Raw genomic sequence first — 22,693 nt, 5'->3', positions numbered from 1 at the left:
CTCTAGAGAAACTGGAGGGGCATTCAAATGGCTCTTTCCTTCCACAGCCAACCTGGCAGAAAGGGAAGCAATTCATTCATTTATTCATTCAATCATATTTACTGAGCATTTACTGTTTGCAGAGCACTGTACTAAGCTCTTAGGAAGAACAAGTCGGCAACAGAGAGAGATGGTCCCTACCCAACAGCGGGCTCACAGTCTAGATGGGGGAGACAGACAACGAAACAAAACAAGTAGACAGGTGTCGAAACCAGTTGTGCCTCCATTCCCTCTCCAGACATGTCCTTTGCACTGACCTCCTCCTTCTCCCCGATCTTTCCCCTCTTTCCCCGCCCTCTCCTCTTCGAACTTCTTCTCCGAGGCTATATTTGGTTCATCTGTGAGGGGAGGAAGCAGGCGAGGGGAGAAATTTCCAGGGAATGGAGAAAGCTTTGCCTTCTCTGGTCTGTCCTGGATGTTCGCCAGAGTGGCCATTTGACATGCCTAGGAGGAAAGAGCATTTCTGGAGCTTTGAATAATGCAAGTGAGAGAACTCTCTCTCTCTCTCTCTTTCTCTCTCTCTTTCTCTCTCTCTTTCTCTCTCTCTCTCTCTCTCTCTCTCTCTCTCTCTCTCTCTTTCTCTCTTTCTCTTTCTCTTTCTCTCCACCTTCCCAGTTGGGTATGCAGGGGGATTTGTGGGCCCAGAAAAGACTGGGGTGTTTCTAGGCAACCAAGATAGAAGGGAACAGAGCCCTGCTGGTGTTCTGCTCGGGAGAGGGGCGTGGGACCATCCCCCCACTTATCCCCACATCCCTAATCCAGTCACCCCACCATCCACCCTTGGCCTTCACCTGTGTGTGGATCATTTCTTTATTCATTCATAAATTTATTCTTCACTGACTTCTTAGTCACCAGTTGTAGTATGTGTTGTTTCTTGAACCCAATGTTCGCGAATGATCCTCACCTGCCGGTCTCTCCCATTTGAGAGTAAGCAAGACAGGACCCTGAGTACTCCCAAGTGCTTCCAACTACTTTGTGCAGTGTTCTTCATACAGTAGGCACTCAGTTGAAACTGAAGGAGAAGATGAAAACGTAAGGAGAAAGAGAAGGAGGAGAAGGAGAAGAAACAGCGTAGCCTACTGGATAGAGCAAGCCTGGGAGACAGAAAAACCTGGGTTCTAATACCGACTCTGCCACTTGTCTGCTGTGTGACCTGGGGCAAGTCATTTAACGTTTCTGTGCCTCACTTACCTCATCTTTAACATGGGGGTTAAGACTATGAGCCTTAGGTGGAAAATGGGCTGTGCCCAACCTGATTCACTTGTATCTACCCCAGACCTTAAATCAGTGCTTGGCACGTAGTAAATGCTTAACAAATATCATTTTAAAAAAAAGGAGAAGGAGAAGAAAAACTTTTCTCCTGCTGGATGGGGATGGGGTGAGGAGTTTTTCTGCTCCAACTAGTGGCTAATATTCTGGGTAGAGCACTGTACTGGACATCTATTCTTTGCAGGGTGTTGTAGTAGACACTTGGAAACATGCACTGAAGTTTACACTCTAAAGGGTAGACATCACGGGTGATTGCCTAATGGGTCATAAATAAAACAGTCAGATCACAGCTGGCAATGATATAACCAAAATAAGCAATTAAATGAATAAATGAGCAGTTAATGGAGTGGCATAACTAGGAAGATATGAGAATGAATTCATTCATTCACTCATTCAATTGTATTTATTGAACGCTTACTGTGTGCAAAGCACTACTGTGTGCAAATACAACAAACAGACACATTCTCTGCCCACAAGGAGCTCACAGTCTAGAGAGTTAGGGGCAGGAGGTGGCTCTTCAGAGGCTTTGATGATGGGGAGGGCTGGGTTCTGCTGGATTTGGAGGGTGGGAGGAAGGGGTCACCGTCTGGAAAGCCAAAAGCAGATTATCTTGTGAAAAGCAATGTGTGTGAGCTGGGATGTGGTGGGAGGAGGTAGCAGATGGGTAAGGAGGAGCTAGCTGGCAGGGAGCCTGGAAGCCGATGGTCACAAGTTTCTGTTAGCTCTGTTCTTGGGCTGAGCCTTGGGCTTCAGCCTGTGACTCTTCTTCCAGCTCCTCACTGTCCATGACTGATGCTGGACTTGGGGTAGGGGTTACCCCTCTCCAGGGGCAGAAGCTGAGGGTCAGGATAGCGGCTGGAGCTGAGGTCTAGGGGTGAGGGGTGGGCCAGGGGGCCAGGATGGGGGTAGGGGCTGGAGAGGTGGGGGGAAGTTGATCTGGAGTGTTTGAAAGTGATCCAGGAGACGATAGGCTGAGTTTCCCATGCTCCATGTCTGGTTGGGATGGGCTGGCTCAGATCAAAACCAAATTGATCTCTTTGGACTATAAGATCATTGTCCAGAAGCAGCATGGCCTAGTGGGTAGAGCACTGGCTTGGGAGTCAGAAGGACCTGGGTTCTAATCCCGATCCAACACATGTCTGCTGTATGACCTTGGGCAAGGCATTTCACTTCCCTACAACGTGGCTTAATGGATAGAGCCCAGGCCCAGTAGTCAGAAGGACCGGGGTTCTCATCTGTCTCCTCCATCTTTCTGCTGGGCAAATCACTTCACTTACTTCACTTCTCAGTTACCTCATCTGTAAAATGGGGATTAAGATCATAAGCCCCTTCTGGGACAGGGACTGTGTCCAACCTGATTAACTTGTATCTAACCCAGTGCTTATAACAGTATAACAGTGCTTGACACACAGTAAGTGCTTAACTAATACCACCATTATAATCATTAAGAAGCAGCATGGCTTAACGGAAAGAGCAAGGGCTTGGGAGTCAGAGGACATGGGTTCTAATCCCAGCTTCCCTACTTGTCTGGTATGTGACCTTGGGCAAGCCGCTTAACTTCTCTGTGCCTCAGTTCCCTCATCTGTAAAATGGGGATTAAAACTGTAAGCCCCATGTGGGACAACCTGATTACCCTATATCTACCCCAGCACTTAGAACAGTGCTTGGCACGTAGTAAGCACTTAACAAATACCAAAATTATTATTATTATTGGAGAGGGTGATGCCAGTCACACCAGGAGCTTCCCAGTAATAGGCCCTAGTGACTGGGAGCTTCGTAACTTTGTGACTTTGTGACGTGACTTTATCAGTGACTTTGTCACCGAGCTTCGATGCTGACAAACCCAAGCTACCAACAAGCTGGTGACTTGCAGGGCTGGGGGCTTCTGGAGTGGCTCGCTGTAGGTTGCGGCCCCTCGCCCAGAGGTTTGGTTTGCTCCAAATCATGGATGAGTGACCTCTTGCCCACATCCTTCTTCTGGCCTGGAAAGCTTTCCAACAGACAATTACTCTCCCCAACTTCCAACCCTTATTGAAGGCACATCTCCTCCAAGAAGACTTCCATGACTAAGCCCTCCTTTCCTCTTCTTCCACTCTATTCTGCATCACCCTGACTTAGTCCCTTTATTCATCTGTCCCCACCCCAGGCCCACAGAGCTTATGCACATATCTGAAATTTATTTATTTCTATTAATATTTATCTGTCCTTCTAGACTGTAAGCTCATTGTGGGCAGGGAATATGTCTGTTATATTGTTGTATTGTACACTTGCAAGCACTTACTACAGTTTTCTGCACAAAGTGCTCAATAACTATGATTGACTGACTGACTGGACCATACCGAATTACTGAAGGTACAACAGGAATGAAGAAGGGAGGTGAGTTAGCTGAATTAGAGAAGCTGTGTGATCTAGTGGAATGAGGGCCTGGAAGTCCGGGGCCTTCAGTTCCAATCCGGCTCTGCCACTTTGTTGTGTGTGACCTTGGGCCAGTCACTCAACTTCTCCATGGCTGAGTTTCCTCACCTGTAAAATGGGGATTAAACACCTCTTCTCCCTTCCTCTAAGGCTGCGAACTACATGAGGGGCAGGGACTGTGTCCAAACTGATTTTCATATATCCACCCCAGCATTTAGTCCAACCCTCGGCACACAATAAATTCTGGACAGGGAACATGTCTATCAACTCAGCTATATCGTACTCTCCCAAGCACTTAGTACAGTGTTCTGCACACAGTAAGTGCTCAATAAATGTGATGGTCTGATTGTTTAACAAATAGCACCATTATTACTCTTATTATCAGGTGAATCATCCACCCTACTCATGAGGGTGGGGGTCGGTTCCTCTTCTCTCTCTGTCTCCTCTGTCAGAAGAAATATGTGGACAACATGAACCTTAAGGCTCACTGTGGGAATCAATCAATCAATCAATCAATCGTATTTATTGAGCGCTTACTGTGTGCAGAGCACTGTACTAAGCGCTTGGGAAGTACAAGTTGGCAACATATAGAGACAGTCCCTACCCAACAGTGGGCTCACAGTCTAAAAGGGGGAGACAGAGAACAAAACCAAACATACTAACAAAATAAAATAAATAGAATAGATATGTACAAGTAAAATAAATAAATAGAGTAATAAATATGTACAAATATATATACATACGTGTCTACCAACTCTGTTCTATTGAACTCTTCCAAGTACTTTGTACAGTACTCTGCACGCAGTAAGCGCTCACTTAAATACTACTGACTGACTAATTGGTTGTTTGGGGCTGAACCTGGGTAGCGTGGCTCAGGATTCGGGGTCCTAGGTTCGAATCAGTACAAATTTGGAACATGGTGGCCCTACCTCTGAGTTCTTCTGTGGCACCAAAGCACTCCCCCGAAACAAAACCTCAACTGCTGCCTTCACTCCAGTGTCCTCTGTTTCCAACTCACACTGATGTGGAATAATAATAATGGCATTTGTTAAGCATGCATTAATTCATTTATTCAATCGTATTTATGGAGCGCTTACTGTGTGCAGAGCAGTGTACTAATCACTCGGGAAGTACAAGTTGGCAAAATATAGAGATGGTCCCTACCCAACAACGGGCTCACAGTCTAGAAGGGGGAGACAGACAACAAAACAAAACCTGTAGACAGGTGTCAAAACTGTCAGAATAAATAGAATTATAGTTATATGCACATCATTAACAAAATAGAATAGTAAATATGTACAAGTAAAATAAATAGAGTAATAAATCTGTACAAACATATATACAGGTGTTGTGGGGAGGGGAAGGAGGTAGGGTGGAGGGGATGGGGAGGAGGAAAGGAAAAAGGAGGCTCAGTCTGGGAAGGCCTCCTGGAGGAAGTGAGCTCTCAGGGCTTTGAAGGGAGGAAGAGAGCTAGCTTGGGGGATGTGTGGAGGGAAGGCATTCCAGGCCAGGGGCACTTAGTATATACCAAACACTGTTCTAAGTGCTGGGGTAGATACAAATTAATCATGTTGGACACAGTCCCTGACCTATATAGGGCTCATACTCTTAATACCCATTTTACAGATGAGTAACCGAGGCCCAGGGAAGTTAAGTGACGTGCCCAAGGTCACACAGCAGACATGGTGGAGCCAAGATTAGAACCCCAGGTCCTTCTGACTCACAGGCCTATGCTCTATCCACTAAGTCTCGTTGTTTCTCAGTATCTGATGGGTCCAAAGGCTCAGTCAGTTCTCTCTCCTACTCCCATTGACCACTGAGGCTGCTATGTGACCCGGGCAGAGCCTTGGAGGCTAATGCTTTTAAGCAGCTCAGGATGACAGAGGCCTCTTTGTCCCAGAGGGTTGACTTCTGGGGCTAGAAAACTCACTGGAGTTGGTTGTCACTGAGAAAAATCTAGAAATGTGTTTTTAAAAAAAGGCTCAGAATTAATAAATCGATAGCATCTACTGAATGCCTCAGCTTTCTCCCACCTTCCTAACGTCACTCATCTCTTACTACAACCCATCCCACACACCTAGCTACTTTCTGTATCTCAAGCTCATCTATCTCACCACCAATCCCTTTCCTGCTCTCTCAATCACTCAATCAATTGTATTTATTGTCAGTCGGCCAGTCTATCATATTTATTGAGCACTTACTGTGTGCAGAGCATTGTACTAAGCACATTCCCTGCCCACAACGAGAGAACTTTCTGTGCACAGAGCACTGTACTAAGTAGTTGGGAGAGCGCAATATAAGAGTTGGTAAGTACATTTCCTGCCAACGAGGCACTTACAGTCTAGTCTTCAGGCCCCTTTATATCAGTTCTTGGTCCCCTTCTGTTATCTACACTCACTCCCTTTGTGAACTCATTCACTCCCATGACTTCAACTATCATCTCTACACTGATGGCACCCAAATCTACATCTCTGCCCCTGCTCTCTCTCCCTCCCTCCAGGCTCGTATCTCTTCCTGCCTTCAAGACATCTCCATCTGGATGTCTGCCCGCCATCTAAAACTCAATATGTCCAAGACTGAATTCCTTATCTTCCCTCCCAAACCCTGCCCTCTCCCTGACTTTCCCATCACTGTTGACGGCACTACCATCCTTCCCGTCTCACAAGCCTGCAATCTTGGTGTCATCCACGACTCTGCTCTCTCGTTCACCCCTCACATTCAATCCGTCACCAAAACCTGCCAGTCTCACCTCCACAACATCGCCAAGATCTGCCCTTTCCTCTCCATCCAAACCGTTACCTTGCTGGTTCAATCTCTTATCCTATCCTGATTACTGTATCAACCTCCTCTCTGATCTCCTATCCTCTTGTCTCTCCCAGCTTCAGTCTATACTTCACTCTGCAGCCCAGATTATCTTTGTACAGAAAAGCTCTGGGCATGTCACTCCCCTCCTCAAAAATCTCCAGTGGTTGCCTGTCAACCTATGCATCAGGCAAAAACTTCTCACTCTCGGCTTCAAGGATCTCCATCACCTCGCCCCCTCCTACCTCACCTCCCTTCTCTCCTTCTTTCTCTCCTTCTCCAGATCAGCCCGCTCCCTCCACTCCTCTGCCGCTAACCTTCTCACTGTACCTCATTCTCACCTGTCCCGCCATCGACCCCCGGCCCACGTCCTACCTCTGGCCTGGAATGTCCTCCCTCCACACATCTGCCAAGCTAGCTGTCTTCTTCCCTTCAAAGTCCTACTGAGAGCTCACCTCCCCCAGGAGGCCTTCCCAGACTGAGCCCCCTTTTTACTTTCCTCACCGTCCCCCCCCGCCCTACCTCCTTCCCTTCCCCACAGCACTTGTATATATTTGTACAGATGTATTACTCTATTTATTTTACTTGTACATATTTACTACTCTATTTTGTTAATGATGTGCATATAACTATAATTCTATTTAGTCTGGCAGTTTTGACACCTGTCTACAGGTTTTGTTTTGTTGTCTGTCTCCCCCTTCTAGACTGTGAGCCCATTGTTGGGTAGGGACTGTCTCTCTATGTTGCTAACTTGTACTTCCCAAGTGCTTAGTACAGTGCTCTGCACACAGTAAGTGCTTAATAAATATGATTGAATGAATGAATGAATAAATCTGACAGTCTGTCACTCCACTCACCTTCAAAACCCTCCTAATATCACATCTCTTCCAAGAGGCCTTCTCAGATTAGGTCCTTTATTTCATCTACCTGCCCTTCCCTCTGTGTTGACTATGCACTAGCCTGTGTAGCCCTTAAGCACTTGAATACTCATCCCAGCCCAAGAAGCACTTATGTAAATACTTAGACTATTCCTATTTCTCCTATGTGTAATCAAATTTAGTGTCTTTCTCCCTCTGTAGATTAGAGAAGCAATCTTGCATAATGGTTAGAGCAAGGGCCTGGGAGCCAAAAGGTCATGGGTTCTAATCCCAGCTCTGCCACATGTCTGCTGTGTGACCTTGGGCAAGTCACTTTACTTCTCTCTACCTCTGTTACCTCATCTGTAAAATGGGGATTGAGATTATGAGCCCCACATGGGACAGGGACTGTGTCCAACCTGATTTCATTGTATCTACCCCAGTGCTTAGTACAATGCCTGGCACATAGTAAGCCCTTAACAAATACTGCAATTATTATTATTATTACTATTATTAATATAAACTCCCTGAAGGCAGGGATCATATCTACCAATCACATCAATCAGTCGTATTTATTGAATGCGTACTGTGTGCTTACTGGAGGAAATCTAGATGTCAGGCCTAGATTTTGTCCACTTCAAATTTATCCTTCCATGTTTTAACTCTGCCCTCTCCTCTGCCCGGCAAAACTTTTCTCCACCCTTCTTGACACGCATGCCCATCGTTCTCGCCAGTTGTTCCAGACATTTAACTCCCTCCTCTGGTTCCCTGTCCCCCTGCCTTCCCCATCTCTTGCCCCCAATGTCCTGGCTACTTACTTCATCAACAAAATGAACACCGTCAGGCCTGATCTCCTGAAAATCTCCCCTGACCCTTTCCAGTCCCTCCCCTCTCCTGCCCCTTCTTCATCTCTACCATCTTTCTCGGCACTATCTCCAGAGGAAATCTCCTGCTTTCTCTCAAAATCCACCCCTTCTGGCTGTGCATAGGACCCCATTCCTTTGCACATCATCACTAATAATAATAATAATAATAATAATAATGGCATTTGTTAAGTGCCTACTATGTGCAAAGCACTCACCTGCCCTTTCCTTTTTCCCTCCCTATCTGCCATCTTCAACTGTTCACTCTCCAATGGCTTCTTCCCACTACTTTTAAACATGCCCGTATCTCCCCATCCTAAAAAAAACCCTCCCTTGACCCCATGGCTCCCTCTGGTTATTGCTCCATCTCACACCTACCATTTCTCTCCAAATCCTTGAGCAACCTCAAGTTCCTCTCCTCCAATTCTCTCCTTGACCCTCTCCAATCTGGCTTCCGTTCTCTTCACTCCACAGAAACCACCCTCTCAAAGGTCACTAATGATCGCCTCCTTGGCAAATCATTCATTCATTCATTCAATCGTATTTATTGAGCGCTTACTGTGAGCAGAGCACTATGCTTAGAAAGTACAATTTGGCAACAGATACAGTCCCTACCCAACAACAGGCTCACAGCCTAGGAGGGGGAGACAGACAACAAAACAAAACAAGTAAACAGGTGTCACCATCAAAATAGGTAAATAGAATTATAGATATGTACACATCATTAATATAATAAATAGAGTTAAAATATGTACAAATATACAGAAGTGCTTTGGGGAAGGGAAGAAGTTAGGGCAGAGGGAGGGAGTGGGGATGATGCGGAGGGGAGAAGGAGCACAGGAAAAGGTGGGGCTCAGTCTGGGAAGGCCTCCTGAAGGAGGTGAGCTCTCAGTAGGGCTCTGAAGGAAGGAAGAGAGCTAGTTTGGTGGATATGCAGAGGGAGAGCATTTCAGGCCAGAGGTAGGATGTGGGCCAGGGGTTGATGGAGGGACAGGTGAGAATGAGGTCCCATTGAGGAGGCTAGTGGCAGAGGAATGCAGTGTGTGGGCTGGGCTGTAGAAGGAGAGAAAGGAGGTGAGGTAGGAGGGGGTGAGGTGATGGAAAGCTTTGAAGACGAGAGTGAGGAGTTTTTGCTTCATGTGAAGGTTGAAGGGGCAACCACTGGAGATTTTTGAAGAGGGGAGTGACATGCCCAGAGTGTTTCTGCAGAAAGATAATCCTGGCAGCAGAGTAAAGTATAGACTGAAGCGGGAGAGACAGGAGGTTGGGAGATCAGAAAGGAGGCTATTGCAGTAATCCAGTCGGGATAGGATGAGAGACTGTACTAGCATGGCAGTGGTTTAGATGGAGAAGAAGGGAAGATCTTGAAGATGTTGTGAAGGTGAGACCGGCAGGTTTTGATGATGGATTGGATGTTTGGGGAGAATGAGAGAGCAGAGTCAAGGATGATACCAAGGTTGCGGGCTTGTGAGATGGGAAGGATGGTAATGCTGTCCACAATGATGGGGAAGTCAGGGAGAACACAGGGTTTGGGAGGGAAGATAAGGAGCTCGGTCTTGGACATTTAGGTGGCGGGCAGACATCCAGGTGGAGCTGTTCTGAAGGCAGGAGTAGATAGAGATCCAATGGCCTCTACTCCATCTAATCATCTTTGTCAGCTGCCACTGACACTACTGACCACTCCTTTCTCCTGGAAACATTATCCAGCCTTGGCTTCACTGACACTGTCCCCTCCTGGTTTTCCTCCTATCTCCCTGGCAGTTCACTCTCAGTCTCTTTCGCAGGCTTCTCCTCTGCCGACCACCCCCTAACTGCGTGTGGCTCTCAAAGTTCAGTTCTAGTTCCCCTTTTTTTCTCCATCTACACCCACTCCCTTGGAATATTCATTCACTCCCACGGCTTCAACTATCACCTCTATACTGATGACACCCAAATCTACATCTCCAGCCCTGATCTCTCTCCCTCTCTGCAGTCTCACATTTCCTCCTTCCTTCAAAACATCTCTACTTTAATGTTCTCCTATCACCTCAAACTTATTATGGCTAAAACTGAACTTCTTATCTTCCCACCCAAACCCTGTCCTCCTGCTCACTTTCCCATCCTGTCTCACAAGACCGTAACCTTGGCGTTTTCCTTGACTTCCTTTCTATCGTTCCACCCACATTTTCAAGCCCTCATTAAATCCTGTTAGCATCTTCACAGCATCTCCAAAATCCACCCCTCCCTTTCCGTCCAAATTGCTACCACATTAATGCAAGCACGGATCCTATCATGCCTTGATTATTGTATCAGCCTCCTTGCTGACTTCCCCGCCTCCTGTCTCGCCCCACTCCAGTCCATATTCCATTCTGCTGCCCCAATCATTTTCCTTCAAAAACAATCAAACCATGTTTTCCCACTCCTCAAGAAACTCCACTGGTTGCCCATCCACCTCTGCATCAAACAAAAACTCCCCACCATTAACTTTAAAGCAGTCAATCACCTTGCCCCCCTCCTACCTCACCTCACTACTCTCCTAATACAATCCAGCCCACACATTTTGTTCCTCTAATGCTAACCTTCTCACTGTACCTTGATCTCATCCATCTCGCTGCCAACTCTTGCCTCAGTTACCTTATCTGTAAAATGGAGATTAAGAATGTAAGTCCCACAGAGTTCAACCTGATTACCTTGTATCTACCCCAGCGCTTAGAACAATGCTTGGTAAGCACTCCACAAATACCAACATTACTATTATTAAATTATTATTAGTAGTAATAGTAGTAGTAGTAATAATAATAATAATTGTGATTTGTGTATAGTGGTTACTATGTGCCAAGCACTGTGTCCTATTTAATTGTACCTTCCCCAGTGCTTAGAACCATATAGTAAGTGCTTAACAAATAATAGACCATGAGCCTCATTCATTCATTCAATCATATTGATTGAGCGCTTACTGTGTGCAGAGCACTGTACTAAGCGCTTGGAAAGTACAATTTGGCAACAAACAGAGACAATCCCTACCCAACAATGGGCTCACAGTCTAGAAGTGGGAGGGGGCCTCGTGAAGTGGTGGGTGAGAATGTATCTGTTTTTGTTGTTATATAGTACAGTGCTTTGCACACAGTGAATGCTCAATAAATAAATCCCAGAAGCAGTGTGGCTTAGTGGAAAGAGCACGGGTTTGGGAGTCAGAGGGCCTGGGTTCTAAGACCGACTCCGCCACTTGTCAGCTGTGTGATTTTAGGCAAGTCACAACTTCTCGGTGCCTCAGTTCCCTTGTCTGTAAAATGGGGATTAAGACTGTGAGCCCCACGTGGGACAACCTGATTACCCTGTATCTACCCCAGCGCTTAGAACAGTGATCAGAACATAGTAAGCGCTTAACAAATACCAACGGTATAATTATTATTATTACGATTCAATAAAACAAAACCAAGTTCCTGATTGGGGCAGTGTCCTGTAACACTCCTTTAGCTCCTTGTAGATGCCAGCTGAGTCTGGCTCCATCTTTCACACCTCTTTAACACTTGTAACACTTTTCCCAGCCCCTCCCAGGGACCGACCACCCCAGCGCGGGGAAAGGGGTGGAAATTTGACCCACTTAAATTCACTCAGTGTGCAGAACACGGTGGGCAGCATGGGTGAACAAACACAGCTTGCTGCTTGAGGAGTGGTATGGCATAGTGGCTAGAGCATGGGCCTAGGAGTCAGAAGGTCATGGGTTCTAATCCTGACTCTCCTGGGTGACCTTGGGCAAGTCACTTCACTTCTCTGGGCCTCAGTTACCTCATCTATAAAATGGGGATGAAGACCGTGAACCCTTTGTAGGGCAGGGACTGTGTCCAACTCGATTTGCTTGTATCCACTCCAGCGCTTTGTAATAATAATAATGGTATTTGTTAAGCGCTTACTACATGCAAAGCACTGTTCTAAGCACTGGGGGGATACAAGGTAATCAGGGTGTCCCAAGTGGGGCTCACAGTCTTCATCCCCATTTTCCAGATGAGGGAACTGAGGTTAAGAGAAGTGAAGTCACTTGCCCAAAGTCACACAGCTGACAAGTGGCGGAGCTGGGATTTGAACCCATGACCTCTGACTCCCCATCCTCCCCTCCCCATCCCCCCCGCCTTACCTCCTTCCCCTCCCCACAGCACCTGTATATATGTATATATGTTTGTACGTACTTATTACTCTGTGTATTTATTTTATTTGTACATGTTTATTCTATTTATTTTGTTAATATGTTTTGTTTTGTTGTGTCTCCCCCTTCTAGACTGTGAGCCCATTGTTGGGTAGGGACCGTCTCTATATGTTGCCAACTTGTACTTCCCAAGCACTTAGTACAGTGCTCTGCACACAGTAAGCACTCAATAAATACAATTGAATGAATGAATGAATGAACTCCCAAGCCCGGGCTTTTTCCACTGAGCCACGCTGCTTCTCTGCTTCTCTTGTACAGTGCCCAACACATAGTAAGCACTTAAGAAATACCATTATTATTATTGTTATATTATTATTCGGTAGAGGCAGGGCCGCCCAGTGGAGGGCAGACATGCTGTGGGGCTCTAAGCCAGTCACTTCACTTCTCTGTTGCTTTACTTCTCTGTGCCTTAGTTATGTCATCTGTAAAATGGGGATTGAGACTGTGAGCCCCACCAGGGACAGGGACTGTGTCCAATCCAATTTGCTTTTTTCCACCCCAGTGATTAGTACAGTGCCTGGCACATAATAAGCCCTTAATAAATACCATTATTACCAGTAGTATTAATAATAACAATGGTATTATTATTACGGTATCATTACTTTTGTAACCTTTTTAAAAGGAATTGCTCCCTTTGACTGGGCCAGCCTGCTAAGGAAATGGGATCCTGGAAAGAATTGAGAAGCAGCGTGGTCTAGTGGAAAAAGCATAGGAATCTGGGTTCTAATCCAGGCTCCACCATTTGTCTGCTGTCTGACCTTGGAAAAGTCACTTTACTTCTCTCTACCTCAGTTACATCATCTGCAAAATGGGGATTTAGACTGTGAGACCCATGAGGGACATGGACTGTGTCCAACATGATTAGTTTGTATCTGCCCTAGTGCTTAGTACAGTGCCTGGCACATAGTAAGCACTTAACAAATACCATTTTAAAAAAATAGGAGGGGAACTGGGAAGCTGGCCACTTTGGGAACAGTGTTCATTTCCAATTAGCATGAAGCAGGGCAAACAGAGGACTAAAGAGGTGCTTGGGACTCCCCGTTATGTGGGGAAAGGTGTGTTGGGGGGGTGGTTTTCTTATAATAATGATGGCATTTGTTAAGCGCTTACTATGTGTGAAGCACTGTTCTAAGCACTGGGGGGGATACAAGGTAATCAGGTTGTCCCACGTGGGGCTCCCAGTCTTCATCCCCATTTTACAGATGTGATCACTGAGGCTCAGAGAAGTTAAGCGACTTGCCCAAGGTCACACAGCAGACACGTGGCAGAGTTGGCATTAGAAACCACGACCTCTGACTCCCAAACCCAGGCTCTCTCCACTGAGCCACGCTGCTTCTTCCCTCAGCATACTTAGGAGGTGCCACCAGCAAAGATGTGTCATTTTGAGAGCCAGACAGAAACATTTATTCATCTTCAGCCCTGTTCTTCCCCCACCTCACCCCCTACGGTGGCTTAATCACTCTTGCCATCTCATCTGACATCGCTCATCGGCCTCATTAAGCTGTTCACTTGGCCAGGATTTTATGATGATTAGATTTTCTTTAGCAAAAACCAATAAAGGGATTAGCTAGCTTCCTTGGTCATAAAATAACCCATAAAAAAACAAACAAAACCCGATGTGTCATATTTATTCTAGCAGGAACCTTCGCTATCAAGGGAAGGATCTCCACCGCTGACAAATTTTTTGGAGGGCTGTTAATAATTATAATAATTGTGGTGTTTGTTAGGTGCTTGCTGTGTGCCAGGCACTGTACTAAGCGCTGGGGTGGATACAAGCAAATTGGGTTGGACACAGTCCCTGTCCCACATGGGGCTCACAGCCTTAATCCCCATTTTACAGATGAGGTAACTGAGGCCCAGAGAAGTGAAGTGACTTGCCCGAGGTCACACAGCAGACAAGTGGCAAAACTGGGACTAGAACCCATGACCTTCTGATTTCTAGGCCTAGGCTCTATCCATTATGCCATTCTGCTTCTGGCTTGCTACAATTCTGGGGTGAGGGTTCTGGGTGGCCTCTCTAGCAGAGGTCAGTTGCAGTAATGCCCTGTGGCTGAATTAATTGGGCTGGGCTAGGAGCATGCATTCATTCAATCGCATTTATTGAGTGCTTACTATGTGCCGAACACTTTACTAAGCGCTTGGGAAGTACAAGTCGGCAACATATAGAGACGGTCCTTACCCAACAACGGGCTCACAGTCTAGAAGGGGGAGACAGACAACAAAACCAAACAAGTAGACAGGTGTCAAAACCCTCAGAATAAACAGAATTATAGCCATATACACATCATTAATAAAATAGAGTAGTAAATATGTACAAGTAAAATAAATTAAATAATAAATATGTACAAATATATACAGGTGCTGTGGGGAGGGGAAAGGGGGAGGGCAGAGGGAGGGAGTGGGGGCGATAGGAAGGGGAGAAGGAGAGGAAAAATGGAGCACCTGCTATCCTGCTAGAGAAGCAGAGTGGCTCAGTGGAAAGAGCCCGGTCTTTGGAGTCAGAGGTCATGGGTTCGAATCCCGGCTCCACCACAAGTCTGCTGTGTGACCTTGGGCAAGTCACTTAATTTCTCTGAGCCTCAGTTACCTCATCTGTAAAAATGGGGATTAAGACTGTGAGCCCCACGTGGGACAACTTGATCACATTGTATCCCCCCCAGCGCTTAGAACAGTGCTTTACACATAGTAAGCGCTTAACAAATGCCATCATCATCACCCTTCTACCGATTACAGCCTTAGTTCTGTGGCCTGCAGGTCCTCTCCAGAGGAAGATAGAAAGGTCTCCCTTCAGCTGGCTCTCTACCAGATAGTCTGGTTTTTCAGCTGGTCCATCTGCCATCTGGAATAGATGTGGCACTGGACATCTTTACTTTTATTTTCAGCACCCAACCTCCCTCCTCCTCGGTGCCTGGCTCAGAAATGGCACCCCTGTTCAGCTGGGACCATCATTACTCTTGATCAAGTTGCAGGGACTGGGGATCACCCAAGCGAGACGGCTTAGTTCTGGGTAGACTCAGTGAGGGTCCTATAAAATAGCACGTATGATATCACTGTTTAGTTGTGGGCCTGGCATACTGCATTTGACGGCGCGTGTGTCTGTGAGTCCCAGGTCACTGATGAGCACCCCATGCCCAGACCATATTACCCCTTGGCTGTCAATGACCACTCTACGGATAGAACATATTATCCCCTGGCCATCTTCTTTCGTTCATTCATTCATTCATTCAATCGTATTCATTGAGCATTTTCTGCATGCAAAGTACTAAGTGCTTGGGGAGAGTACAATATAACAATAAATGGACACATTACCTGCTCATAACGAGTTTACAGTCTAGAGACCGTACTATCCCCGGGCTGTAGATGGCTATTCTACTGACAGACCATATTATCCCTGTGCCGTCAATGGCCATCTTACAAACAGACCATCTTATCCCCGGGGCTGTTGACAGCCACCCTATGAACAGATCAGACTATTTCATACTTTTGTTAAAAAGTAAGATTACCACCCTAAATTTGCACACCTTCCCCTTACCTCTCAGTGACTATTAAAGTGGGAGGGAGGAAAGTGCAGGAACTGAAGATCCCATCAGGATACCAGGACTCTACTACAATCCTTCACTCAATCCAGTAATCAATCAATCACTGATATTTATTTAGTGCTTACTATGGGCAGAGTACTGTACTAAGTGCTTGGGAGAGTATAAACAACAAAATTAGCAGACACGTTCCCTGCCCATAACAAGCTTACAGTCTGGAGGGGAAGACAGACATTAATAAAAACACATTAATAGTATTTATTGAACACACACTCTGCACAGAGCACTAAGTGTTTGGGAGTGTACAAGAGTTAGTTGACATGATCCCTGCCCTGAAGGAGTTTACCATGTAGCAGATTACAATCTAATCTCTAGTTTTCAGTCTTCTGAAAATCCCAGAATGCTGTGGTAGCCTGGGCTGACTATGGGCAGGGAACGTATCTACCAACTCTGTTGCATTGTACGCTCCCAAGTACTTAGCACAGTGCTCTACACACAGCGAGCGCTCAATAAATATCATTGATCAACTTAGTGAAATGACCACACATCCCAGAATGTCGGAGGGGCCAAGCCTGTGAATGGACTGGCCATCCTGAAATGCCCCTCCAGAGGGTCTTCTCTGACTGATCTATCTGACCATCCCAGTTATACCACCCCCAACCATCCCTCAGTACTCTGATCCCCATATGTATTTATTTTAGTTTATTTATTCACATGTCAATTACTTAGCTCTATCTGCTCACTTCACTTACGTCAAATGACCTCCCTTTAAGTCTGACTGTAAGCCCCTGGAGATCAGAGGCCTTGTCTTTCACTTCTTCGGAGTTGGCGTTCAGTACAGCATGGCCCCTCAATCCACTCGTGGAGTAGCTGTTGATTTGGATTGAAATAGGAAGGCAGGTAGCATACTTGCACAGCTCCTAGGGGGTGAAGGGGACGGGCGATGGAGGCATTTGGGGCGATGACCTGATGGCCGTTTTTTGCCAATCTCTCAGCTTCCTTCTCCCCAGGTCCCTGACCAATCAATCAATCAATCAATCGTATTTATTGAGCGCTTACTGTGTGCAGAGCACTGTACTAAGCGCTTGGGAAGTACAAGTTGGCAAATATAGAGACAGTCCCTACCCAACAGTGGGCTCACAGTCTAAAAGGGGGAGACAGAACAAAACCAAACATACTAACAAAATAAATAGAATAGATATGTACAAGTAAAATAAATAAATAGAGTAATAAATATGTACAAACATATATACATATATACAGGTGCTGACCAGACCTAAGAGTGTCCAAACAGGGCTGAAAAGACCCAAAATGGTGGCTCCTTGGAAGTCTGTTGATCCTGGCCTGCATCCCCGTAAAATCTCTGTGCCATTCCGGCCTATCACTGAGTAGGGAAAGTTGATGTCTCTGATAGAAAGGGCCCTTCCCTGTCTCTTCTGGCATCCCAACCCTTTCTGGGGCCACATCTGCTTTCAATCAATCAATCGTATTTATTGAGCGCTTACTGTGTGCAGAGCACTGTACTAAGCGCTTGGGAAGTACAAGTTGGCAACAATCAATCAATCAATCAGTGGTTTTTATTAAACGTTCTGTGCGCAGAGCACTGAGAAGTAGCATGTTCTAGTGGATAAATAATAATAATAATAATAGTGGCATTTATTAAGCGCTTACTATGTGCAAAGCACTGTTTTAAGAGCTGAGTCAGAAGGATATGGGTTCTAATCTCAGCTCTGCCATTTGTCTTCTGTGAGACCTTGGGCAAGTCACCTAACTTCTCTGTGCCTCAGTTACCCACTCTTAAACTGGGGATTCAGACTATGAGCCCCATGTGGGACAGGAACTATGTCCAACCTGCTTACCTTGTATCTATCCAGTACTTACTACAGTGCCTGGCTCAAAGTAGGTGCTTAACAAATACCATTAAAAAATCACTGTACTAAGCACTTGGGCTCACTGCTGTTCAATGATGATGATGATGGCATTTGTTAAGCACTTACTATGTGCATGCACTATTCTAAGTGCCGGGATAGATACAAGTTAATCAGGTTGGACACCTTCCCTGTTCCACATGGGGCTCACAGTCTTCATCCCCATTTTACAGATGAGATAACTGAGGCACAGAGAAATAAAGTAACTTGCCCAAAGGCACACAGCAGAGAAGTGGTGAAGCCAGGATTAGAACCCATTACCTTCTGACTCTCAGGCCCTTGCTCTATCCACTAGGCCATTATGTTTCTTTCCCACATGGGGCTCACAATCTTCAATCAATCAATCAATCAATCAATCGTATTTAATTGAGCACTTACTGTGTGCAGAGCACTGTACTAAGCACTTGGGAAGTACAAGTTGGCAACATATAGAGAGAGTCCCTACCCAACAGTGGGCTCACAGTCTAGAAGGGGGAGACAGAGAACAAAACCAAACATATTAACAAAATAAAATAATTAGAATAGATATGTACAAGTAAAATAAATAGAGTAATAAATATGTACAAACATATATATATATATATACATATATATATATATACAATCTTCATTCCCATCAGCACTTAGAACAGTGTTTAGCACATAGTAAGCGCTTAACAAATACCATAGTCATTTTTATGTTACAGATGAGGTAACTGAGGCACAGAGAAATAAACTGAGTTGCCCAAGGGTTTACAGTAGACTCTCCTCCTTCCCCTCCCCATGGCACCTGTATATATGTTTGTACAGATTTATTACTCTATTTTACTTGTCCATATTTACTATTCTATTTATTTTGTTAATGATGTGCATTTAGCTTTAATTCTATTTGTTCTGACCATTTTGACACCTGTCTACATGTTTTGTTCTGTTGTCCGTCTCCCCTTTCTAGACTGTGAGCCCGTTGTTGGGTAGGGACCGTCTCTATATGTCGCCAATTTGTACTTCCCAAGCGCTTAGTACAGTGCTCTGCACACAGTAAGCACTCAATAAATACGTCTGAATGAATGAATGAATGAAGTGGTGGAGCTGGGACTTTAACACAGATCTACTGCCTCCCGGCCCATGCTCTATCCACTAGGCCTTTATGTTTCTTTCCCAGCCATCCTGTCATGTCTAAAGTCCCGGGATGAACTTTCCAAATACTCATGCTAACCATGTTTTGCTCTCGAGAAGAACTATATCCTTCTTCCATCCTGCCCTGGATGTGGATTTTTCCCAGGTAATGTATAGGTCAGAGAGGCGGATTCTCCATGGGGCTCATGGACCGGTCCACCACTGCTCGGTTAAAGACCGGAGAGGTGAATTCCTGAAGAGATCTGTGGGCTGGACCGCAGTTAAAGGCCCGGTTAAAGGCCGGAGAGGCTGGGCCCACAGGGACAGCAGATTGGGACGTCGGGGTCCTTTCCACCCCACAGCCCGCCAGGGCTAGAGAAAGGACAGCAGATGTATGAGAGTCCTTGCCCACAAGGGGCTTGCACTTTAATGAGGAAGACGGGCATAGAAATGCATCATTAATTGCGCATTGATTAAACACAGTCACTAGTGTTGAGGAATGGTATAAATAAATACATTAGTGTTTGCACTGGCTGAGTTATTACTTGGGGTGTTGGGAGTTAGCAGGGAAAGCTTGCTGAAGGAAAAGGGATTTTTAGGAAGGTGTTGAACATGGGGCGAGCCATGCTAATTAAACATTTTAGCTGGAACGCATCCTTCTGACAGAACACTGCTACCATCACTCTATTTTATTTGTACATATTTATTATATTTATTTTATTTTGTTAATATGTTTTGTTCTCTGTCTCCCCCTTCTAGACTGTGAGCCCACTGTTGGGTAGGGACCGTCTCTATGTGTTACTTCCCAAGCGCTTAGTACAGTGCTCTGCACACAGTAAGCTCTCAATAAATACGATTGATTGATTGATGATTGGAGCCTCACCCCTCCCCTCTCCTGTCCTCCATGCAGGAGAAGAAAATTTGCTGGCCATTCTGAAGCGGCGATGGTGGAAGTACATGATCCTGGGCATCGTTGACATTGAAGCGAATTACTTGGTAGTCAAGGCTTACCAGTACACCACGCTGACCAGTGTCCAGGTAGGAGTGACCCCAAGCCCACCTCCTTGGTTAGCTGCACCCCTGGCCACTGTCCTCCTGGTTTCCTGCTGTCAATCTATCAGTCAATCATATTTATTGAGCACTTACTGTGTGTAGAGCCTGTGTTAAGCGCTAGGGTGAGTACGATATAGCACTATAGCTGTTGCATTTCCTGCCCAGAACCAGCTCTATTCCGCCACTTGTCTGCTGTGTGACCTTGGCGAAGTCACTTCACTTCTCTGGGGCTCAGGTACCTTATCTGTAAAATGGGGATCGAGACTGCGAGCCCCACCTGGGGCAGGGACTGTGTCCAACCTGATTAGCTTGTGTCGACCCCGCTCCTGGAACTCAGTAAGCACTTAACAAATATTATAATTATTATTATTAGGAGGCAGCCAACATCCAGAACCTGGATAGGTGCCTGGCCCCAGGACATGCTGGGCTGCCTGTCCATCTTGAGAAAGAGGGAGCAGGATGGGGAAGGGAGGGGCGGGCAGGACTGGGCAGAGCAACCAGCTCCTCAGGGAGATTCTCAGGTCTGGTTGGAGGTCCGGGATGACCACTGGTGGGGGGACCCGGAGACCACTGGACCGCACCACCCCATTGCCTGAGGAACCTGGGGGGGCGTCGGTCCCCACGACCCCCAAGGCTGAGAACCCAAGGAGGTCACTTCCCTTTGGGAGCAGGCCAGCACAGCTGAATGTAATAATAATAATAACAATAATAATAATTACGGAACTTGTTAAGCACTTATTATGTGCCCAGTACTGTTCTAAGCCCTGGAGTAGATACAAGCTAATCAGGTTGGACCCAGTCCCTGTCCCACATGGAGCTCACAGGCTTAATCCCCATTTTACAGATGAGGGAACTGAGGCCTAGAGAAGTGAAGTGACTCCCAACGTCACACAACAGACATGTGTGACTGTGAGCCCACTATTGGGTAGGGACTGTCTCTATCTGTTGCCAACATGTACTTCCCAAGCGCTTAGTACAGTGCTCTGCACACAGTAAGCGCTCAATAAATACGATTGATGACGATGTGGCGGAGCCGGCATTAGAGCCCAGGCCCCCTGACTCTCAGGCCTGGGCTTTCTAGTAAAAATAATAATTACAGTACTTGTTAAACACTTACTGCATGCCAAGCACTGTACTAAACAGGAGGATAGATACACGGACACTGTCCCCTTCCCACATGGGGCTCACAGTCTTAATCCCCATTTTACAGATGAGGGAACTAAGGCCTAGAGAAGTAAAGTGACTCCCAATGTCACACAACAGACACGTGGCAGAGCCAGGATTAGAAACCATGTCTTTCTGACTCCCGGGCTTGTTTTCTCTTCACTAGGCCATGCTGCTTTTTATGATGGTATTTGTTAAGCGCTTACTATGTGCAAAGCACTGCTGCTTCCCTTTGCTCCTGGCTTCCTTCCTGCTGCAAAGAGGCAGTCTGATCCTCTCCCTCTTTGGCAGGGGAGAAATCTGAAATTCTAGGTGGGCCAGAGAGCAGGAGGGCCTGGGGCCTGGAGGTGTGAAGCTCTGAGGCTGGTGACTGCCTTGAGGATTTGCTCTGGGCTTGCGTCAATCAAGCTCACTGTGGGCAGGGAAAACATCTGTTTATTGTTATATTGTACTCTCCCAAGCACTTAATACAGTGCTTTGCACACAGTAAGCACTCATTAAACAGAGAAGCAGCATGGCCTAGTGGAAAAACATGGGTTAAAGGAGTCAGAGGTCATGGGTTCTAATCCCGGCTCCACCCCTTGTCTGTTGTGTGACCTTGGACAAGTCACTTCATTTCTCTGGACCTCAGTTACCTCATCTGTAAAATGGGGATGGAGTCTGTGAGTCCCATATGAGACAGGGACTGTGCCAACCTGATTACCTTGTACCTACCCCAGCGCTTAGAACAGTGCTTGGCATATAGTAAGCACTTTACAAATACCATAATAATAATAATATTATTATTATAAACAAATACAATTGAATGAATGAATGAAATGAACTCCTTCGGTGACCCTCAGCCCTGGGCGGCCCAGCCTGCTGTGCTAGAAGCGTGTCAGGTGAGTGATGGGTGGTCCCCTGGGCACCGTGACCACCCATTGCGCCGCTCCCCTCTCTTCCCTGCAGCTGCTGGACTGCTTCGTCATCCCCGTGGTCATCTTGCTGTCCTGGTTCTTCCTGCTGGTGCGGTACAAGGTCGTGCACTGCGTCGGGATCGTCGTGTGCATCCTGGGCATGGGCTGCATGGCCGGGGCCGACGTCCTGGCGGGCCGCCAGCAGGGATCAGGTCAGCCCAGGCTCGGTGGGGCTGGAGGAGGGGGGCTGGTCCCCAACGGGGGGAAGAAGGGGAAGCAGGCCCCTGTTTGGGGAAGGGTGGTTGGAGGTCAGGCGGGCCCTGAGCTGGTGTGCGTGGCTCTGAGTGGGCATTGGGCCCCAAGCAGACGCAGGTGGGCAGGGGATGGGGCCCGAGTGGGTGGGTGGGCGGAAACAGACCGGGATGCCCTGCTGTGAGGGTAGGAGTTTCCCATTAACCTTTGCGTCTGGGGACCAAGACATCTTTCGGGGAGAGAACGCCTCCAGTTTCCACATGTAGTGTTGGGGTCACACGTGGGCCCCCATCTCCTTGACTCCTAAAATGTCACCACTGCCAGGAGGCCTTCCCTGATGA

The 22,693-nt window shown here is 46.6% G+C and overlaps 1 protein-coding gene across 1 annotated transcript in view; it reads left to right on the top strand.

The window, feature by feature from the left end:
* SLC35F1 (solute carrier family 35 member F1) overlaps positions 1-22,693 on the top strand; it is a 178,552-nt gene that overhangs the window by 126,191 nt on the left and 29,668 nt on the right. Inside the window, exons 3-4 of the mRNA XM_038762635.1 lie at positions 19,898-20,025; positions 22,153-22,312. Coding sequence (XP_038618563.1) covers positions 19,898-20,025; positions 22,153-22,312 — 288 coding nt within the window. The remainder of the gene's footprint in view (positions 1-19,897; positions 20,026-22,152; positions 22,313-22,693) is intronic.

The sequence above is a fragment of the Tachyglossus aculeatus genome, chromosome 2, assembly GCF_015852505.1.
Source record: "Tachyglossus aculeatus isolate mTacAcu1 chromosome 2, mTacAcu1.pri, whole genome shotgun sequence".
NCBI classification, from domain to species: domain Eukaryota; kingdom Metazoa; phylum Chordata; class Mammalia; order Monotremata; family Tachyglossidae; genus Tachyglossus; species Tachyglossus aculeatus.
This window is presented reverse-complemented; position numbering and strand designations above follow the sequence as displayed.